The sequence below is a fragment of the Carassius carassius genome, chromosome 10 (genome assembly GCF_963082965.1).
Source record: "Carassius carassius chromosome 10, fCarCar2.1, whole genome shotgun sequence".
In the NCBI taxonomy this organism is placed as follows: Eukaryota; Metazoa; Chordata; class Actinopteri; order Cypriniformes; family Cyprinidae; genus Carassius; species Carassius carassius.
Genome location: NC_081764.1, coordinates 8,830,984 through 8,852,621, shown reverse-complemented (window position 1 = coordinate 8,852,621; position 21,638 = coordinate 8,830,984). Strand labels below are relative to the sequence as shown.

At 35.7% G+C, this 21,638-nt stretch overlaps 3 protein-coding genes across 4 annotated transcripts in view; 2 read left to right on the top strand and 1 right to left on the bottom strand.

Moving 5' to 3' along the window:
• The first annotated feature begins 1,906 nt into the window (after positions 1 to 1,906).
• LOC132151688 (cytokine-inducible SH2-containing protein-like) lies at positions 1,907 to 4,932 on the top strand. Its single transcript, XM_059559982.1, has 3 exons — positions 1,907 to 2,498; positions 3,148 to 3,302; positions 3,813 to 4,932. Exons 1-3 carry the CDS (start codon positions 2,479 to 2,481, stop codon positions 4,301 to 4,303), a joined length of 666 nt encoding a protein of 221 aa, XP_059415965.1. The 5' UTR covers positions 1,907 to 2,478; the 3' UTR covers positions 4,304 to 4,932.
• Positions 4,933 to 6,152: 1,220 nt separating this feature from the next.
• On the bottom strand, positions 6,153 to 14,683 carry LOC132151687 (MTRF1L release factor glutamine methyltransferase-like). The gene is made up of 11 exons (XM_059559981.1): positions 14,313 to 14,683; positions 13,986 to 14,162; positions 13,450 to 13,541; positions 12,513 to 12,606; positions 12,231 to 12,362; positions 12,071 to 12,135; positions 11,892 to 11,941; positions 8,811 to 8,916; positions 8,622 to 8,717; positions 7,761 to 7,871; positions 6,153 to 6,961 (listed from the first exon to the last, which is right to left on the bottom strand). Exons 1-11 carry the CDS (start codon positions 14,388 to 14,390, stop codon positions 6,898 to 6,900), a joined length of 1,065 nt encoding a protein of 354 aa, XP_059415964.1. The 5' UTR covers positions 14,391 to 14,683; the 3' UTR covers positions 6,153 to 6,897.
• Positions 14,684 to 19,327: 4,644 nt separating this feature from the next.
• LOC132151686 (SLIT-ROBO Rho GTPase-activating protein 3-like) overlaps positions 19,328 to 21,638 on the top strand; it is an 82,276-nt gene continuing 79,965 nt past the window's right edge. Inside the window, exon 1 of one of the 2 annotated variants that reach the window (XM_059559979.1) lies at positions 19,328 to 19,900. In XM_059559979.1, the coding sequence (XP_059415962.1) occupies positions 19,834 to 19,900 (67 nt within the window). In that variant the 5' untranslated portion in view covers positions 19,328 to 19,833. The remainder of the gene's footprint in view (positions 19,901 to 21,638) is intronic. The other variant, XM_059559980.1, reaches the window with a different exon arrangement.

Below are 21,638 nucleotides of genomic sequence, written 5' to 3'. Positions count from 1 at the left end.
GGTTCAGCAAATTCCTTGACACGTCTGTGTGTGGTGGCTTTTGATGTCTTGACCCCAGCCTCAGTCCATTCCTTGTGAAGTTCACTCAAATTCTTGAATCGATTTTGCTTGACAATCTTCATAAGGCTGCAGTTCTCTCGGTTGGTTGTGCATCTTTTTCTTCCACACTTTTTCCTTCCACACAACTTTCTGTTAACATGCTTGGATACAGCACTCTGTGACCAGCAAGCTTCTTTGGCAATGAATGTTTGTGGCTTACCCTCCTTGTGAAGGGTGTCAGTGATTGTCTTCTGGACAACTGTCAGATCATCAGTCTTCCCCATGATTGTGTAGTCTAGTGAACCAAACAGAGAGACCATTTTGAAGGCTCAGGAAACCTTTGCAGGTGTGTTGAGTTGATAATCTGATTGGCATGTTATAATATTCTAATTTGTTGAGATAGTGAATTGGTGTGATTTTTATTAAATGTGAGTCAAAATCATCACAATTAAAAGAACCAAAGACTTAAACTACTTCAGTCTGTGTGCATTGAATTTATTTACCGTAATACTTGAGTTTCACAATTTGAGTTGAATTACTCAAATGAACTTTTCCACGACATTCTAATTAATTGAGATGCACCTGTACACCCTCAGAACTGAATATAATTTTAAGCATATTAAAAGTGTTGATTGTGAAAGATGACAGATCTGTCATATTTAAATGTGTTTTTTAAAAGTAGACAATACGTTTTGTCCAAGAAGCTTTTTTAAAAAAAAAAAAAGCAGTTACAAGTCCTAAAAAAAGGTACACTCATACATACACGTACACACTAGAGCCAAATGTGACACGCAGACAGTAACGGATATGTAGCAAGAATCGGCTATGCTAAATTATTTGGACTAATTTTAGGATTCATATTTAATATTTTAAAACAATAATTTTATTTTCTTGTTTTATAGTTACAGTTTTTTTATATAAAAATATCTTAGAATGTTATTTACTGACTGGCATCATGATCCCACAGTATTTACTGTCAAGCACATAATGTATTTGTGTATAGGCTTCTGTTAGTAATCAGAACAATTCCAAAAAAAAAAAAAATGTTGTATGACAAATATCAAAAAATTTTCCAGCTCAAGAATGAGTGTATAATTGAGTGATTAATTGCCAATAAGTGAAATGTTCACTAGAAATAATGTAAAGTTGTATCCAAACAAAAACCTGTTTTACCAGATTAACAACATTAACATGGATCATTTATATTTATTTATTTTTTCCTTTTTTTCTTTTCTTTCCTTATTTATTTATTTGTTTGTTTGTTTGTTTGTTGGTCATTGATTATATTGAAAGGACATACACAAAATAATCATAAGTAATAAACTGTAATTCTCAGTAAATGAAAATCCACTGCCCTCTCTTGTTTATGAACATACTGTTGCGTAAATAAATTAACTGAGTGTTTGGTGGTAATTATTATTTGGTAAATCAAGATCTATTCACAAATTATAAGACAAAAATTTACGTAATTTTAATGGCAGATGCACCTGATAGCCTCAAGATGGCAGTAAAAACAAGCGTTCAGAATGATCTCCGTCAGAAACACTAAATAACGTGTATAGGCACGGCTACTAGAATATATCAAGCACTAAAATGCATTTAATCTACACAACATATCACAACGTTTTAATGTAAGGGCCTAATCAAATGTTTACATTTCAAAAAAATGTTTTTTCCTGGTCCCAAGAGGATTTTTCTTTTTTTCAGAAACTCATTTTAGCAGTAAACAAATGGTTAATTCGTTGACAGCTCAAGGGAGGCGGGGCCTTAGCGAAGGGCAGGACGTGATTGGTTGAACTCAATGCAGGCGCTCAGTTTTCCTGGAAAGTTCTTGGAACGCTAGACGTGCGGTTTCACGAGAAATGCCGTTTTCATCCTCGAATGTCTATCACAAACATCAGGAAGCAATTACCGAGCAGCACCACAATAAAACTCCCAAATGGGTCATTCATGGACCATTCCAGTGCTAGTTCATCACTCATGAGACTGCAGTATGCCTGAATGAGAAGGAAGAGGGGATTGATTCTGTGGGTTGCGCAGAGCTGCACCGCTGATGACGTCAGAGGCGCTAAACACGGGGGGGATTCTGAGAAAGCCACTTCTGGGAAGTCAGACGAAGTGAGCAAGCCAAACCCTGCAGTGTTCCGCTTCTTGTTCAGTTTTAGTGTACGAGCTGAACAGAAACTGCTCGTTTTCAAGAACCATGTCCAAGTTATTTATTCGCGTGGTTTGTTAAACCCGTAGACAAGTCGCGTACATAATTTGACAGTCGGCGAGAGAATCCCGAGGCTGTTCGACGACCTTCCTACGCTTGAGAGACATCTTTGAACTGTTTGTCATCGTTTGTCAGACAAGATTAATTTTAGAAGTCCGAGTAAAAACCTTAGGAACAGAGAACCTGTAAGAAATCCGGCAGATATCAATCCAGACATATTCACGATGATATTGTGCGTTCAAGGGTGAGTTTTAGCGACCCAGCTTTATTAAATTATCACAGCAATATATAGAGTTGACAACATTACTAATTGTTCATATCTAATTGTCCATTTACGAAATACCACACATTCTTGTTGATGACGCTAAGCATAGTGTTAAAGACAAATGATTTATTAATTAATATTACTTATAATAATAATACATTTATTTTGTTTAGTTAAAAAGTAGATATAAATATGTAGTTTTTTAATGTTTAAAACTATTTTTTGGAACAGTGAAACACATCTGTCCGCACTAATTGAGCCTAATGAAAGATCTTGATTTTCTGTATAGTAATATGTGTATTAACACAAAATATAATAATGGGTGGCATTAATAGTATATAAGGTAACGGGAAAAAACAACTGTTTTTCTCACAAATAATTATTCATACCTCTATGAATTGATTAAGAATTAACATTAACTAAATTAAAAAGCTGAATAAGCAATTTCTGTAAATGTGTATCTCCGCGCAAATTCGAACATACAGTGATTGGTCCTAAGAAATAATGAAAAGAAAAAAAATGTATTACGTTTTCTTTTTAAGATGATTGCAAAATTTTAAATACTTAAAACTTATTAAATTTGTTATTAATTAATTAATTAATTATTATTATTTTATTTTTTTTCCAGGCCAGCTCATTTGCAAGATACTTCTGATCAAATGGTCAGTTTTCCAGTGGTGACTTTCTCATCTCCTCGCTGCATCCATGCAACCGTTACCTTATGGGACCCTAGCAAAGATTTCAGATCTATCTCCAATAATTTCTCCTATCTGGATGCCTCAGGTATCATACAAATTTAAAATGTTACATCTATAATAATAATAATAATAATAGCTATTATTATTATTATTTTCATAACAAAACGGAAGTTAGGATTCATTCATTAATGCATTGATTCATTCATAAATCCGTAAATCCATAAATTAAGGGTCTTTCTATAAAACAAGTGCCTTTTCCATTATGTTTTTTACAATAAAGTGTGATTAATAATGTGTTAAATTAAGCTACTATTAAAAGGCAAATAATAACTTTTTATTTAGTGAGAATTCTGCTTTCAGAAAGATACATTTTAGCTTCATTTCCTTTTTTTTATTGAATATACATATTCAGCCATGAGAGTTTGGAAACAGGCGTGGGGACATGCTTAAAAATTAATTATTTTTAAAGGCCTCTGAAGGCACCCATTTTGGAGAATGACTTCTTGGGGCTTTTTAACAAATTTTTTTTGTATCCCTTTATCCATATATATCCTTTAATAAAAATGTATTTATTAATCCCTCCATTTTTTTCCAGGTTGGTACTGGGGTGCCATCTCTGCCAGTGAGGCCCACTCTGTCCTACAGGGGGCATCAGAGGGCACTTTCCTGATACGGGATAGCAGCCACCCTCTCTATATGTTGACACTGTCTGTTAAAACGGGTCGTGGGCCCACGAATGTCCGCATTGAGTACAGTCTCGGACGTTTCCGTCTGGACTCCACTTCCCCGACCAAATCTCGCCTGCAGTCCTTCCCTGATGTCCCCAGCCTCGTTCAGCACTACGTGGACTCCAGGAACAAAGGGGAGGAGGAAAAGACTGAGGAATTGGATCACGTAACTTTGCCAGCACCCAAGGAATGTGCGGTGTTGCTGAAACTCAAAAGACCAATCCATCGTCCTCAAGCCTTTCCTTCCTTGCAGCACCTCACTCGTTTGGTAATCAACAAACATACCACTTGCACAGAAAGCCTGCCTCTACCGAGACCATTACTTCAGTATCTTCAGGATTACCCTTTCCAGCTCTGACATTGCCATGGAAATGCACACCGCGGCCAATCACAAGCTGGATGCTGATGTTCTGAAGGAGGCAAATCAAATGCACAGCCCCAATCAGAAGTTTGGGTCAAAAAGCAGTGTTAATAACTTGAAGAGTGACTCTTGTTTCTGGAGCAAGTTTTTGGTGGTCAACAAGTCTATCTTGGTAAATAGATTTAAAAAAAATGTTATGACTAAGTGGGACTGAGTTAAGCCTTGTCCAGAAAATGACTTCTAAAGTAGAAGAGTGACGTGACTCAACTTTTGAGTCATACTGTTAAAAGCTAGAGAGGTTAAACCGCATGCTTGGGTTTTAAGATGAATTTAATGTTCATGAAACCTTTGTATGGGTCACGTGACCCTTTTAGGAACGATTCAAAATGAAAAACTGAGCTCACGAAAGGCACATATGTAGCTTGGTCTTCAGCACTCTATAAAGGCACGCTTAGTCACTGTGCTGCCTTGACTGGAATTTTTCTTTCCTTGAAAGTGAAATGCAGTGAAATTTTTTTTTGGGGACTATTTTAAACAAGATTTACATATTTTTTCTATGCCCACAATGTGGAATTTGTATTTATGGATGAAAAAGCCTTCATTTTGTAATAAAAATTACAAATTGACTTGAAGTCATAATGTTTTATACAGGATTGTATCATGTCTTTTGTCACTTCTTAGAATAATTCTAATTTGTAGAAGAGTGTAATTATGTAAAATGCGTGGCATGGGGGGAAAAAGCTTAAAATAATGAAGGCTGACGCTGCGTAACTAGAAAAAGAAAATGGAACCTTTTTCACAGAATGAAACATCCAGAATGCAGAAGTGCTGCAGAGAATCAGACAATCAGACTCAGGTCCCTCGATGTACTGGCCTCCCAGACTATCAAACAAGGTCATTCAAAACTATAATCTCCGAATAACAGGATTATTAGATGAACAAATGGGCATGAAATTTATTTGCAATTTAGTAAATCATCTCAGGAAAAATTGGGTGTTATACAAGGTTATTAGATGGCTTTCTGAATGCATCCTGAGCTACGGCCATAATTGTTTTACAGCCGAACACAACTATACTCAGGAAAGATAAAAATTTATTGAATTCATATACTGAAAAGAGATATGTTATACATTTAACAACAATTTTGGATTTTTAAACATTCTCCATTTGTGTGTTTATATATATATATATATATATATATATATATATATATATATATATATATATATATATATATATATTAATAAATGTAAGAAGTGTTCTTTTTTTATGTTGTAACTTTTGTCATGGGCAGAGCTGTGGTAATTTGAAAAGCTTACGATTATAGGCATTTAATTTTATACATTTAACAATATGGAATAAAAAAAAAACCTGTCCATTCGGCTTATTAAAATTTATGAATGTAAGCGATTATGAAATATTTGAATCAATAACATCAAGCTTTGGTGATTTGAAATTCCTATAGTTTTGAGGTACGCTGAAATTAACATATTAAAAAGCAAGCTGTGGAATGAATAAGAATAATAATATTAATAATGAGAAATGAAAGATGTGCATAAAAACATTCTTACAACATCATTCTTACTGTGCGCCATGATTAGCATTTCCTAGAAACTGAGGCAGAGCTTTTTCTGAAACCTGATCTCAGTGCTGCACAAGCTTACAGAAATTTGCTGGTGACGTAAATATGTAAATATCATTTGTGTGCAATGATATGTGAGAACAGTATTAAAAAAAATAATAATAATCAATGAGATCTATTTTAACAATTGGTTCTTATTTAATTATCTAATCTAAACTATTCAAATAGATGCAAATTAATTTAAGAACAAAAATACAACAAAGGTATTAAAAATATATTTATTATAGCATTGCATGTCTACAGGAACAATAAACAAATACAATTTATTTCTTTAGACTATGCAATATTTTAAAACATTATAAAAAAACAAAGAAAAGAGGCAGTGGGTGTAAAATTCTGTTTCACTCTTCATTAACAGACAAGCACAGACATATTTGGTGTATACTTGTATACATTGTGGTAGCGGAGCGTGTCGTGTTGTCTCTGTCTTTGCCTTTGTGGGCTAACTGAGCGAGCGAGCTAGCGGCAATGGGCCAGCTGTTTCGCAGAATGAGCGCATTACTTCCAGGGAGAGAGTAGCGCAGGACTGGGAGGGGGAGTTCTTAGAAAAGGCCTCAGTAATTACCTTCAGCCTACTGCACCCTGACACTTGCACACTGAGCACATACTCACAATCAATGCAATCTCACCACAACAAACCACAGCCACACACACACACACACACACTCACCAATTAAAAGGAAAGCGAACATAGCAGCTATAACAACAGAAGGTTACAGCACAAAACAAATAGAAACCCGAGGTCGTCGGATTTCAGGAAGGAGCTTCTCGGTAAGATTGGCAGGTTTTTAACTAAGTGTATGCTGGGAACGGGCAGGACAGTGAGGAGACTGGCAGTGTGTTGTATGAAGTTTGGCTAAAGGCATTTTTTTTAATGGGCAATTGCTAATGGTAAAGTCTCTAGCTCTATCTAGTGTGCAGTTATACTAGATGATCATCTTCATGCATGTCATTCCCTCTGTCCTTTCTCACAGCCATCGTCTCCTTTCTTCTGTAAAATGCAAAATCGTGGCCTGTAAAATAAAAAAGACAATGTGTTTTCCAGAATATTATAAACATGTTATACTGCTGACTTGGCACCCAGAGATAACAGGGTAAGTTGATAACAGGTAACTTGCCTATGAGTTTGCATCAGTTTTCATTTACAGGCTCTTGGTATGAAATTTTGGTGTGGAACTACACCAAATAATGTAGTTATGATCCAGCACAACAAAAACTCACACATATATTTGAAAAATATATTATATCTAAATCACATTTTTAATATGGCATGACATTTCATATTACTCAAGCACACACTCAAACATGGACTCTAGGAACAATCATGGAACGGAAATGTATTACTTCCAAATAATTTTGCTAATTTTTGCACATACACACACACACACACAAACATAACTTTTTATTTACATGTTCATAAAATTATATATAAAAACAAAAAGAAAAAAAAACATTTTATTATTATAAATTTTATATTTAGAATTATACATGTATTAAACATGCAATAATTTTTTAACAAATTCTTCTTATTTTTTTTTTTACAAGTAAATAAAAATATTTCCTGAAATTTCTGCAGAGGGCGGGTGTTAAAACATTCCACGAAAGACAAATGCCTTCGTACATATTTGCTATTGAGCAAGTAATTCCACACAACTCATTCTCACACTCGACTCTGTTGTCTAGGAACAAACATTCATGGAATGAAAATGTATTACTTTCAAATATTTTTTTTCCCCACACCTTTGTCAGGCATTTGTAGCTAAACTTCTTTGAAATGAAGGAAATATCAACAAGTTTACAGAAGAACCTGACCTGTTGGTGAGGTCACAGCGGGTTTCTAGATAAAGCAACCCTGGCATCATCTCCTCTATCAGCTGCTGAATGATTGGAGGATGACATGGGGCAACCTCGAGGTAAACACGCCTGGGCAGTCAAAGACATTTCAAAATGGAAGACAGGAAAAGGTTGGGCTGAGAGGATGTTTTACCAAGTAAACAATCTCGTTAGCCTCTAGTCATGAAGAATAGTACATCTGAGATGGAAAAACTGAAAGCTAATGCTAGAATAATCCCATTCTATAGAGATTCTCAGTATATATGAAAGGACAGCATGTGTAATTTCCTCAAAAGATACAAGTCTTAAGTGGACAAAGTGGACACATAATAAGACAGCCAAGGAAATCTGAAACCCTATATAAAACACTTGTAGTTCACAGCGTGCACAGACTAGAAAAACAACACATGCAATGCCTTTCAGGCCATTACAAGTTTATCAATCATCCGTTTGGTGAAATGCTTATCGAATATGTCATTTTACGGGCATGGAATATGATCACCTTACACAAAACAGGCTTTGCAACTCTCATCACCAAAGGCTAATTGTGTTCTTTGTTATAGTGTATGCATGTATGTGTATGTGCAGTTTTGGGTCTGGGGAGTGATGAGGACGGGAGGAGGTCTGGGAGAATGTTCTAGTCCCTGGATTGCGGTTATCTACTGAACTACAAAGAAATGTGCTTCATTCGATTCCCTGAAGCATTTAAGATATGCTGGGAAAGCTTCTTAGCGCGATTATACCATACTATTTATACTGCGTTCGGCTAAAAGGCCACTTGAGTACCAGTCCCTCTGCCAGAGCTCATATGACGGCTTTAGGCAAACACACACTTCTTACCCTCGCTGAGTTAAGAGCTTCGAGCTCAGAGCCAGAATCGGGCGAATCACAGACAGACCGTCCAATCCCCCGTCCAATGCGCTGTGGTCTTCAAACCTTCAAGGATAGAGGTGGGGCCGGTTAAAAGGTTACAAACACACACGGCAAAAGTTAAAGCACATTTTGAGCATGTCCGAATGTTGGCCTAACCTGAGTATCTCTGTTTGTAATGTCTTCATGTCCTGACTGAGCAAGTAGGGAGGGTTGCTGATTAGAAAGTCAACGGCGTTGCATTTGCTCAGTATCACATCTGCATCTGTGAATAGAAAACACATTTTGATCTCTTGCTTTCATATGCACAACATATATTTGCACTGGAAGCTTCTAAACTAAACAACATTGACCAGATAAAAAATATATTGACATGAATGTTGAATTACATGCTGGTAATATGTGGGATATGTAAAAAATAGTAAGCAACATCGGTTATCATCATAAATAATAACAACAAATGTTTCTAGAGCACCAAATGAACATTTGAATGACTTCTGAAGGATCATGGGATAATGAAGACTGGATGCTAAATATTCTGAGAGATAAATTACATTTTAAAACATATTAAAATAAAAAACTAATTTAAAATGGTTAAACATTTCACAATATTACTGTTTTTACTATATTTTTGATCAAATAAATCCAGCCCTGGTGTGCATAACAGACTACTTCACAAAACTAGTACTCTAGGGAAATGCTGGTATCAAATTTTCTTTTTGCGATTAATTGCTAATGCTTTTATCAAGGTATACCGTATTATCATAGATTTGTAATTTAGTTTTTAAAAAGTAGTCATAATACAGTATAACAGTTTAAATAACTTTTTTCTTATAACAAAAGTAACTGAACATTTAAATACAATTAAGAAATACAAAGAAACACATTAAAGTGCAAAAGAACTATAAAGACCAATCAATTTCACTTTACAATAAGACCTCTTTAGTTAACCTTTAACATTCACAATGAGCAATAGCTACATATACTACAGAAGTTATTAATCTTTGTAAAAAAAAAAAAAAAAAAATGCAAGTCTTATTTCATGCTCATTAAATAACACAGCTGCAACTTTCGATTTTAACAACGTTATTAAATATTGGAATACCTAAGATTAATGAATGTTCAGAAGAACTTTTAATCGCAATTTAAGTTAACTAATGAATTAACTAATGTTAACTAATGAAGCCTTAATGTAAAGTGTGAATGAACAATAAAGAATCAAAACATGGCGATGTTGTAGTCCAGATTAAAATGAAAAAAAAAAAGTTTGAAAATAAATAGCCTATTTAGTCTAAATATTTCAGTATTTGAACATCCTAGCGAATCCACAAAATCTGAATGGCTATTTAAAATTAACAGTTGTTACACTGACTAGCTGCGCAAATCAATGCTGATAATGAATGTGGATTTGCGCAGCTTGTCAGATAACAACGGCTCCGTGTAGTAACAGCTGCTCTATGTGAAATCACGCACCTGATGGAATTTAGTATGTTAGTATTAGTAGTATGTTAGTATTTGTTTTTCTCATGTACACAAACACATAGTGTACTATATGAAGTATATAACAGGCTGTCAAAACATGCATTAGTGTCAAAGATCCATGAATCTCCTGAAAAGCCTCCATTCATGTCTGTTAGCTCAATAAACAACACTTGTCAACTAAAACAACGCTTAACATTTCTCCAGAAGTACCTTCATTTATTTGGTCAGAGAAGTGCTGCCTTTAAAGAGCAAACAAGTTCATCTCAGAGTCTAATAATAGTTAAGTGGGTAGGCCACAGAGAGTTAAAAATATGATATTTAGCATTCAGGTTTTAATGCCATCTAGTGGGAAGAAAAGCACAATCTTCAACAGGAGAAGCTCAATAAATCCCTGTAAATAGCGGAACATTTCCATGTCACTACCTTAGAGGCCCTTCTAGGATTTGGCCTGAATCGTCCGACTCGATCCATCAAAGTTTCTATTATCTACTAGCGTTCAAGTCGCACTAATGCTAAATCAATTCTGAATGTTATGATAAGGCCCACAATGAATCTCTGAACTCTTGTCAGTTTCTTCACGGATTGTGGGTGGAAATTTTGTGGCACATATTTAAATGTGGAAAACGGAGCTTATTACTGGCATCTGAAAACATGATGAAATCAGCCACAATATTTAATAAATAAACATACAAGGAGTGTGGGATGTGTAGAATTGTGTATGGATTGAACGACATTCAAGTTCTGCAGAAGTCCGTGGAGCTTTCTATGGAATTCTGAGCTGAGCATTACGCGTCTATGGTCTACTTGTGACTCATGCGGCCAGTCATAACAGAGAAAAATGACGTAAATGGGACAATCAAAAGATATTAGTCACTCCCTCATGATGCATTCCCTCTCCACACTCTAAACAGCCAAGAGGCCTTGTTAAAGTTTTATCTCAGCTTTGAAACATCAGCAAGTACTTTATGAAGAAACCAACAAAGAATGAAAACATCACGTCTAGTCTTGACCTGACTTTGATGACACTTCAGCTAAGAAATATTTCCATTCTGTCAGCTTTAGTCAAATTAACCTTAACCTTCATTTAATCAAATCTCTCAAGGCTAGATGCGAGATCAACGCAAGCACACACCCAGCACATCCTGCATGGAATGTCGAACTGAATCCAGATGATTTTGCATCTTGGGATTTGTGTTCCATCTAAATTCATTATCATTTGGATCTTAATGTGGTTTTCCTCATAAAATGAAATTTTATTACAATTAAGTAGGTAATAGATCTTGATAGCTTATTACTGATATCCATTTTATAACTATTATTAAAGGAAATACTTAATGTAGTAACCCAAATATCATGTTATTTTTTGTTTAGAGCCATAATAATCAATGTGAAAGCACAACATGTGCCTGAAGCCTTAATTTATATAAATACATATTATTAGGTGACTTAACAGCTGAATTATATATATATATATATATAAATAAATACAATGTATTTGTTTTATGTGTGTGTGTAATATGTAACTGTTAACTTTACTAGAGTTAAATGTTGTGACATTTATTTGTTTTAATACTGTTAAAAATTAATCACCTGCTATCAGTCAGTGGCATAAAATAGGCAAGCTGACCAGAAATGAAGTTTGTTGTGTGCTGACCAAAAATTTCCACTTTTGCAGGAAGTCAGTCCCACAATAATAATTAACTGTAATGACTAGTCATTGCTGAGTGGGCTTTTCTGTGTCATTTCCATCACTCTTACCCTTAATCACATCTAAAAGGTGAACATCTAGCCTGTACTGCAGACCCAGTCTGGAAAAAACAAAATAGGATAATGACACATATGGAAGAAACAAAATAATAAATCATCAAGTGATTAAGACCCAAATATAGAAGTGTTATAATATGTAGTCAATGGTGAACATAGGTGTTGGTGTTCACCTGTTTGCATTTTCCATTGTAAGACATACTGCTGCCTGGCTTTGATCCAAAGCAAATACCCTGAGCTTAAAGAATCATGGGTACAGATGTTAAAGATGACATGCTACATTACTCAGAAGAGCAAGATAATTAATCAGAAAAAAAGACACTTAGTGCAAACCTGTGGAATGCTGCGTAGTAAACTAAGAGAGATGGCTCCAGATCCACAGCCCACCTCCAGACATCGTAAATCAGTCCTGTGCGATTCTCCCCGTATCAACCGGATGTCCTCGAGAACCAGACTAACCAGCTCCTACATGCACACAAACCAGCAAATCCAAACGGAAATAAATGTTTTCAAACACACAGGCTGTGTTTATCCAAAAAGTCACGTCCAAATGAAGTCCACTCTCAGTTTGTCAAATTTCGGACACATGCTAACTAGGTCACTGAAGCTTTTCACCTCTGTTTCAGGACGGGGTATGAACACGGGAGGCCTCATCTTAAGGGTCAGGTCTCTGAAGTCCCATTCCTCAATTACATATTGTACAGGCATCCTAAAAAATACATGTGCACACAGGTTCGACAAAGATTAATAGGCAATCCATCTTTTACAATCGACTTTTACAAATTGTAGATGATTTATGAAAAAGAAGCTAAATTTTAATCAGCTGATCTCAGTCCCAAATCTATAGTCTAGTCCAAAGGTTTTTTTTGTTTCGGGAATTTAAGAAAATATTGTATTAAAATGTATTAATTTAATTTGTACCGTTTTGTTTATGTTTCATTGTATCTAAATTTAATTTGAAAAAGGTAGGTAATACACCACTTAAAATGGACTAAAAAATATAAATAATTCTAAAGCATTTATTAATCTTAGTTAATGTTAATTTCAACATGTTTCAACATATTATTAACATTATTAAAACCAAGTTGTATCTGTTAATATTATTTAAGCTAACATGAACTAACTAATTAACAGGTGTATTTTTAGGATTAATGAATACTTTAACAAAATAAACGTTTGTTATTTCATGCAGTAACTATTCTTAACTAATGCAGCTATATTTTACAATGTTACCAATTTTGTTTATATTTAATTTTAATATTTGCATATCTTTATTGTTTCACCATCAATATTGGCAGTTAGAAAAAAAAAAAAAAAACTAGTTGAACACTAATTTTGTCCTTCGCCAGACATAAAAAAGAAATGATCAGTGGTCCTCAGAAATGGTTTAGTGTTAATCTAAGGAGAGTAAATGAATAACAAATAACATTTGAAAATAACTCAACTCAAAATAATTTTAATGAACTTCTGTGAAGGCCTTCACGTGTGTACGTGGTCTTAATCATTAAAAACTCGGTAAAGTTGTAGTGAGTATAACTGTAACATGTAGTACCTTGTGAGACGTCTGGAGCATAATTCCCACACGGTTTCTCTCTCCCTGTCAGTCAGCGTGTCTCTCAGCCTTTTCCTCTGCACACATTCCAGCTTTCAACAAAGAGAGACAAGGACACAGTGTTATGGAAAGGGAAACAGGTATTTCTTTGATTTTGAAAAGGTGAAGGAATGGGAGTGAATTGAAAACTAATTTCTTAAGAGTGCTTTAAAAAACTGGAATCAATAAAATACCAAAACAACACAAAATGTTTTATATATATATATATATATATATATATATATATATATATATATATATATATATATATATATATATATATATATATATAATTTTGTGTTGTTTTGGTATTTTATTGATATTGTGTGTGTTTAATTATATACAAGTATAAATATGTATGTATACACATTAAATATGAAATAAAATTTTAAATAACAAAAAATTAGGGCGGGGTGCAAATCAAACTAAGTGTTTACACATTGAATAATGGCTACATAATTTACATTGTATCAAAACGTGATGAGACTGAAACTCACAGTTTTTTCTCCTAGTACATGAGATATGATGTACTGGCTAGAGAGAAGAGGCTCTGAAACGCCGTGCAGTGCGAAGTGTTGAGCCCACAGTCTGATCGCCTGCTCTGCTGTGATTCTGCAGTCTGCTGGAGGAGCACCAGCGCCCTCTGCTGCATTTGACCACAACCTCGCAACACTCTGGAAAACAACCAACACAGCACAATAAATAAATAAATAAGTGATCCCGCGTATTGTAAGTGCCGTGGTCATAGAAATACATATTTCCCTTTTTATGCTTATTTAAGCATAGTGATCACAATTAAACTACATAAGAGATCAGACACCTACTCTGTGTTTTGACCATGGTTTTGACACTCCACTGTGTCTGTGCATTAATCGGTTTAGAAAGCAAAATGTCTTGAACATTATCGTTCTGTACTATAAGCTAATCGAGCTAAAAATAAACGTTGGGATGCTGTAATGTTCATGGAATTGCTGTCTCTAGAAATGATGCAACTTGCATGTTTTAGCCCTTGAATCCGCGTAATACCAGATAAGATACCATGTGGCCCGAATGGCCGAATCTCGTTCTTATGAGTCGGATAATTTGAATCAGTTCAACGGGTTGATAAAACGGTTGATTTAAATGATTCATTTACGAACCGAGTCAGCCTTATTTTTATTTTTCATTAAATAAATTGATGCTTTCCAGTTTCCATACACATTCCATACCATATAAGAATTAGGATCGACAATTCACAGGTGCATCTTTTGCCGAAATAACGCACACTGACTATTTAAGGCTCTTTTTTTTTTGAAAATGAACAACATTATGTCACTAAAAATGACTTTATTGGAATGTACATCAGGTTGCACTGCGCTGACGTTAAAGTATATCTGATTCATTACCTGAATTAGTCCTTTGAAAAAAATAGTCCTTTGAAATGAACTGTTCAAATGAACCGAATCGTGTACACGAAGCGGACATCCTGTCACCCATTGCTTCACATTTCAAAATAAAAGCCATAATTGAGTGAAGTGACATCCAAACTAAAAGGACAAGCCTTGTCAATGAAAAAGCTATATGCTGTCTTTTATGTTTATTTGACACTCTGTAATTAAATATGTTAAACTATATACTTTTACACTTAATACCATCTGTGTGATCTGAAATGACCACTAGAGAGCGCAAGTGCATTACTGCATTACTGCGTTACTAAATGTTAGGAATTAATGACATAAACTTATTTGAACTCAAATCGAAAACTACTTAAAGTTCATGAAATCTTATTTTTGGTACAACGGGTCTAAAGATTCCCCTCTATATCTCTTTTTAATCAGGTCCTAAGTTTATTATGACAAAAAGAATAATGATGGTATAACATGATTTGTGAATTACTGGAAACTTTGTGACATACCTTTGCCCTGAATGTGCCTCGTTTCCTAGTTAATTTCACTTACTTTCATAATAACTTCCAGATAACAACTTTTATGTTACTTGTCTATTAGTAAATTCTCTGTGTACATCTTAGAGCTCAAATTGTTGTTCATGAATATTGAACAGTATTGTGACAACACAAACTTAAAAAACTGTATTTATTTTTTATTTTTTTTTACAGGACCTGTTGTCTGCAGTCTGAGTCAGAGAAGAGAGAACTGCAGAGATCACGTGAGGAGAGACTGGGAGGTTTGATTGGGGGATGGAGGACTGGTGCTGTCAGCCAGATGGGACTGATTGTTATTGTGTGCTGCAGGGTTTGCAGTGTGTGCAGCCTCAAGTCTGTTTGTGCGCAGCACTACAGATGATTTAAACTGTAAGTCCTGTGTTTCCCCTGAAACATTGTCTGTCAGAATGTCTCTCCTTACATGAACAAAGATGGATGAGACAATAAAAAATAGATAGAGAGAAGTGTATAGGTGAAAGAAAGAGGCCAGAAAAGGACGGAAGGCTATGAAGGGGATTAAAGTACAGTATCAAAGGAAAGGGAAATGTGTTCAAGTATTAAAAAGAAGCTTTTTAGAGGCATTTTAAGTCCTTGAAGCAAATTTGTGATAATAGCTCACAGTGTGTGTGTAATTCAGGGAAACTGGTGATGCCTGCCAGGAAAGTAAGACTGCACTGGTTTCATAGCTTGTAATATTTTACAGTTAAACTCAGCCAATTTGCCATTTAAATAAACTGCCACAAATGCTACTGTTTGTCAGACTTAAATGATAATCTCTTAAGTTAATCATAACCTTAACCATTGTGGAGTAACTGCAAATTATTTTAAAGAAGATTTTTTTTTTAAAGGTTTTTAATACCAAAGACCCCTAAAAGTGCTTATTTTCTTGCAAGAGACCACCTTTCTAAAATATAAAGGCAGCTAGTTATTTGTATGTATTTTTAAGACATACATTGTCAGAAAAAGCATGCTTCTACAAAGACAAAATGTTCTTTGGAAAATAATTTTCTTGTGTGTGTTCTTACAGTACTGAAGCCAAGGCAAAACTTTAAATATTGTGTTGTAAAATACTGACTTAACATTTTTTCCATCCCAGTATTACAGTAAAGTACACAATGCAGTGTCTCGTTAGGGCCTTGTGATCAGAAACAGTTCCACATTTACTGTAAACATGATATTGCTTTTTTTTTCTTTTTTTTTTTTAAATATATATAAAAAAATATATATATTATATAAAAAAACAAATGGTCGAACCCATTTTTTTGTTCTTCTTGTTTTTCTAGAGCTGCAGAAAGAGAAGAACTGGAGATCAAAAAATGAGAGCCTGACATTGGCCAAAGACATTTCCAGATGCCATTTCCCCATCATTTAAATGGTCCCCTCCTAATAACATGTGGAAAACACCAAACGGAAAAGACCTGTTAGTTCTTTTACATCATTATTTACAATTATATCAATGCCAAAGCTTTAAACTGATTTTGTGCATAATATTTTTCTCTTTTGCTAATATGACAGGAATAATCTAATCTGGATTCATTGCACAGTGAGAGGGAAAAGCAAGGTGCAGCTGAGTGCCAGATGTGGATGATAAAAAATGGGAAGTATGCAGGAAATATTTAGGATTTCTAACCTGCTCTTGGCATTATACTTTTGCTGTAGTGATTATAAAGCTTCACTGATGAAGGATTTTTTCTTGTTTTCACTGAGAATGGGTGTTGCTGTGATTACCCCGAAGGTTCATCTTAATCCTCTAATTTAAATTTAGCATTTGTGTAAATGTAGCATCAGATATTGGTCATATAATGTAAAGAAAACATAAATATGTACATGCAAACATTTTTCCATCTTCTCAACGTGTCCAAATTTAATTCATCTTCAGTGGCTTAATACCCTGGCAGCGGTCCAGACAGAGTCCTCTATGGCACATATATTCTCAGCAGAGACTCATTCTGGTGTTTTGAGCCTCCCGGAGGAAGCTCTCTTTCTCTCGCTCTGTAATTCCTCAAGCTGAAATACTGAGAAGAACCTCACAATGCTGCTTTGTCCCTCAAAAACACTGAAGTCATAGTTTCCCATGGATGCTGCCCCTGAGATATAGAACTTAAGAACCGAGATGAGGGGCACAGAGCTTGGTAAATTTTTTTGCCATGAACAAAAGGGTGCCATACATGCCTCTGTAGAGATCTGCATTACCTCAGTATAGCTGATGATGATCTATCAAACTTCAATAATTAAGTCCATAAGAAGGCTGGATATTGATATAATAAAAATTATGTTTTCACAACAGAAATGTCCTCTCACTGCTTTTTCTGCATATCTCATTCTAAATTCCCGAAGTAAGCTTGTGAAAGTGCACTTTGAAAAGGTCAAGTGTCTTGTATTTTATTAAATACTGCTCAAGAAGCTCACGTTGGTTGGCTACAGACATGCTAAAACTTTGTTTGCTTGTGTGGAATAGATCGATGACAATATTAGTGCTATGGTGGTTGCATGCACAACCCACGTTCATAAATATAACACTGAGTAATGCAGCTATTTCTGAAAGAATTATGAAATGAGGTGAGATATGTATTTTCTCACCATGTCTTTTAGTGAGAATGCAATGAATGTATAACTATTAATTTTGTCACTGAATTCTAATCTCACATCTTATAGTGTTTTGCAGTGTCACTCAGACCCCGGTCCATCTCACTAAGAGCTTTTCTCCTGCACTGCAAGATCGCAGATAAAATGACATGATGACAGATCTATGATGTGGGTCTCTGCGACCGCAGGTTTAAACAACTCACAGACAGGAACTGTCAGGCCACCGTCTTAGTACTCAGAACCCTGACACCTGAATGAATAGAACTTGTATCGCATGCTCCTTTTTTGGACATCCTGAATTCATCTTGAGCACTCAATTAGATGCAAGCAAATCAAGTGTAAGATTAATACTTTTAAAACACATTTGAACACATCCTGCCATATTATGCAAATCAAACGAATTATGAATCACCCACAGAATAAAAAAAAAAAGAACAAAAACACACTTTTAGATCTCACAATGTTCTTATGAACTGCAGGTTTGGAATGAACAGAGTGCTATATGGTTTAGCAACGAATGAGTTCCCAGTTTTCCAGGTAACTACCAATCTTTTAACCATCACCCCAACTAAACTGAGAAATGCAATGATATGCAGTGATCTTGAGACTTACTGGTGTCTTTTTCTTTCACTCACTTTCTATTTCAGGGTTTTTATCTATTGCATGCATTTCACCCTCATGTTGCATAAAGCCCTTATTTGTGTATTTTTTATGATGCATTTTGATTGATCAGTTGAAGAATTCAAAGGACAGAATGACATTTCTGTATGGCATCGTCCAGTGCCTGTTTCCCATATGGCTAATGTCACCTTAGGGTCTCTATGTGCCCTCTACAAGTTTTTTTCAAAATAAACACCAACAGTGTTCCTCATTCTTAAAACTCAAATTAGTAGGCCTATATCATGTCCATGTTTTCATATATTTTCTGTGTAGTAGGGTGTACAGTCTGCTGGTCATACTGCAGAACATCCTTCAGGGTTATACAAGATCACGATCATCCTGCCATGGTTTATTTTGCAATAATGACGTGTGTGGCAGTGATGCAATTATTGCCTATACGAAGAGGTAATAATATCAAATGTTGGCCTGGGTCCTCACTGCCTTATGTAATCTATTGTGTATAGGCTATAACTTCATATTTTAATAGCTATGAGAAATGGGACACAAAACAAACACATTGATACCTCTATGAAAAATGATACCTTGAGCTAAACACATTGGCTTTAGAGAATGGAAGTGTATAAGAAACGCCCTGGGGTGTGAGAGAGAGTGTGTGTGCCCTGGGAGGGGTGCATATATGGAACTGATTGGATTGGTTGAGGGACTGAATTCGACAATAGGAGGAGTCTCATACGACGCTCGGGCGCTATTCTGTTCGTTGCTTTGCTGCTGAGATTCTAATGCAACGGAGCCCAGTCGAGCTCAGATTATGCCATTTCAACTCCTCGGACCTGAGGACCACATAAACGGCATGGGCACATACGCAACGCTGCATCACTCTTACCTTAACCTCTTGTAGGCAGGAATTGCATTTCCTTCAGTCAGGTCAGATGGCAGATCTTGAGCAAGGAGGAGCAGCCTCTCCCCGAGCCCAGCAGCCCTTCTGAACGCGAGGGATCGGATCTGAGAAAGCGCAGGTGTGCCCGGGCTGCTTACAGCTGTATTTGTGCTGCTTTCTGAAGGGGAAAGTATCAGGATTACCAGCAGATGTAAATTGAAAGACACTTCTGATAGGTACTGGTGGGGAAGAAGGGGGAAAAGCTGCAAACTGTGAGAATCGGGAGCTTGCTCGCAAGGCTCAGCATATCACTGGATTCTACATTTATACCTCAAGAAAAATGTCATCTCAGACGAAGATTAAGAAGGACAAGGAAATCATTGCGGAGTATGAATCGCAAGTGAAAGGTATGCATGCTTGCCTGTTACGAATCGATCCGAGGAGTTCAGATGAACATCATTTCACTTGGCCTGTAGCGAGACGAGATACTTAGATGTTTATATTGATCCGATTCATAACCTGTTTCTCTAAATGAACAAAATGACTGGTTCAAGCCGTAATAACGTTTATCCCTTAAAATTTGCAGCTATTTTTGTGCTCCTAGCACTCATCCATTTAACTAGTATTAAAACCAGTAGCCTACTTATTCATTAGATGCTAGTAGCCACACTGTTAGGTTAATCATTAGTACTTTTTCATTACTAGTACTTATTCTTTAGCTACTAGCCATCACTATCCCAACAGTGACATGTAACTAGTCCATTACTGGTCACTATTTTTTGCATCTTTAGTTCTGACATCAACTATTCACTTTCAACTAATACTGTATGTTTTTTTCCCAGTTGTTGTGTTGTCCGTTGTCCTAGTAAATATTATTTTAGTATTAGTGTCGTTGGTATTTCTTAATTGTTATTACTAACTATCCCAGTAGTTACTAGTATTGACATTAATAGCAGTTATTTTTTACATACTAACACTTGTTAGGCACTAATGTGAAGTACATTTATTACTAGTAACAGTTTTGATTTTACTATAAAGTAGCCATTCTGACTAGTCATTACATACCTAATGAGATTACTAGTGAGATATGCAATGCTAGCAGTAGCAACTGGCATAGATACTAGTGTATCATAAAAAGGACAGCAATAAAGTCCATGTAATGGCTTGGCATTTGTGCATCAAAAACTGATTGCATCTCATTTTAACTTCTTGCTGCCATTTTAACCCCAATGTTTGAGTTTGTGTTTGTTTGGCTGAAGTTGCATTGTGCAATATTTGGGGGGGATGTCCTTGCTGCTTTGTAGCCATCTGTCCCTTCCTCATGTCAAAAATGGGTCCATGAATAACAACATTAGTAACTTTGATTCTGTTGACACGTGTTGTGCAGTTTGATAAATTCAAATGTGTTTTATTGCAGTGACACATGCGCTGTTGCACATAGATTCCTGCTGTTAATGTTCTGCACATTAATTGTTTGTGCACACATTGTGTTTTGGTGGAAAGGAGAAGCTTGGGTGAGGGTTTTTGTTGCTGGGTAGAATGGTGTATTGTAGTGTCTCGCTCTCTGCACAGATGGGTGGAACTTCAAGGCGACCAGCGGGCTTGGTTAAATCTTCTCCTTTGTTTACAGTTTACTGGACCTTTTTTATGCATTGAGGGAAAACGAAGACCTATATATAGTCACTGTGTATGTAAAGAAGGCAGGTATACTAGTAAGTGAGTATGTTTAGATGGTGATCTGTTGTTGTGAATGAGATGCACAGATGTTATATATAGTCCACCCCCCCCCCCCCCCCCGTTTGCAAGATACTTTCCCCCTCAGTTATCCCCCTCATGACAGTTAGTGTTTGACAATGTGTCCATTCACAAAGCTTTTTAACAGCTCTAGTGTCTGAAGTGTATATTTGTCATTGCAGAAACAGTTCATTGATTGGCTACTCAATAATGATGGTGAAGGTTCAAAGGACTCTGGCCATTTAACTGAGGGGCTGGATTATTTGTAAATCCGATAGAAAGGGTGAATAATACCTGAAAATAGTTATTAATTATTAATGGTTAACTCCAAACACTTCAGTCGTGTCCATTTAAAATGAGCCTGACTATGCAGCAGAGCAGGGTTTGGTATTTTCTCCCAGTTTGCTTTAT

What these genes read in the sequence shown, in the direction of transcription:
- LOC132151688 (XM_059559982.1), top strand. Translation starts at nt 2,479, where the DNA reads ATGATATTGTGCGTTCAAGG. An exon ending in ATGATATTGTGCGTTCAAGG is followed by an intron (nt 2,499 to 3,147) that starts GTGAGTTTTAGC and finishes TTTTTTTTCCAG; the next exon opens with GCCAGCTCATTTGCAAGATA. An exon ending in CTCCTATCTGGATGCCTCAG is followed by an intron (nt 3,303 to 3,812) that starts GTATCATACAAA and finishes ATTTTTTTCCAG; the next exon opens with GTTGGTACTGGGGTGCCATC.
- LOC132151687 (XM_059559981.1), bottom strand. Translation starts at nt 14,390, where the DNA reads ATGTTCAAGACATTTTGCTTTCTAAACCGATTAATGCACAGACACAGT. An exon ending in TACCCCGTCCTGAAACAGAG is followed by an intron (nt 12,363 to 12,512) that starts GTGAAAAGCTTC and finishes GTGTGCATGTAG; the next exon opens with GAGCTGGTTAGTCTGGTTCT. An exon ending in CGCTGTGACCTCACCAACAG is followed by an intron (nt 6,962 to 7,760) that starts GTCAGGTTCTTC and finishes TTTATTTTACAG; the next exon opens with GCCACGATTTTGCATTTTAC.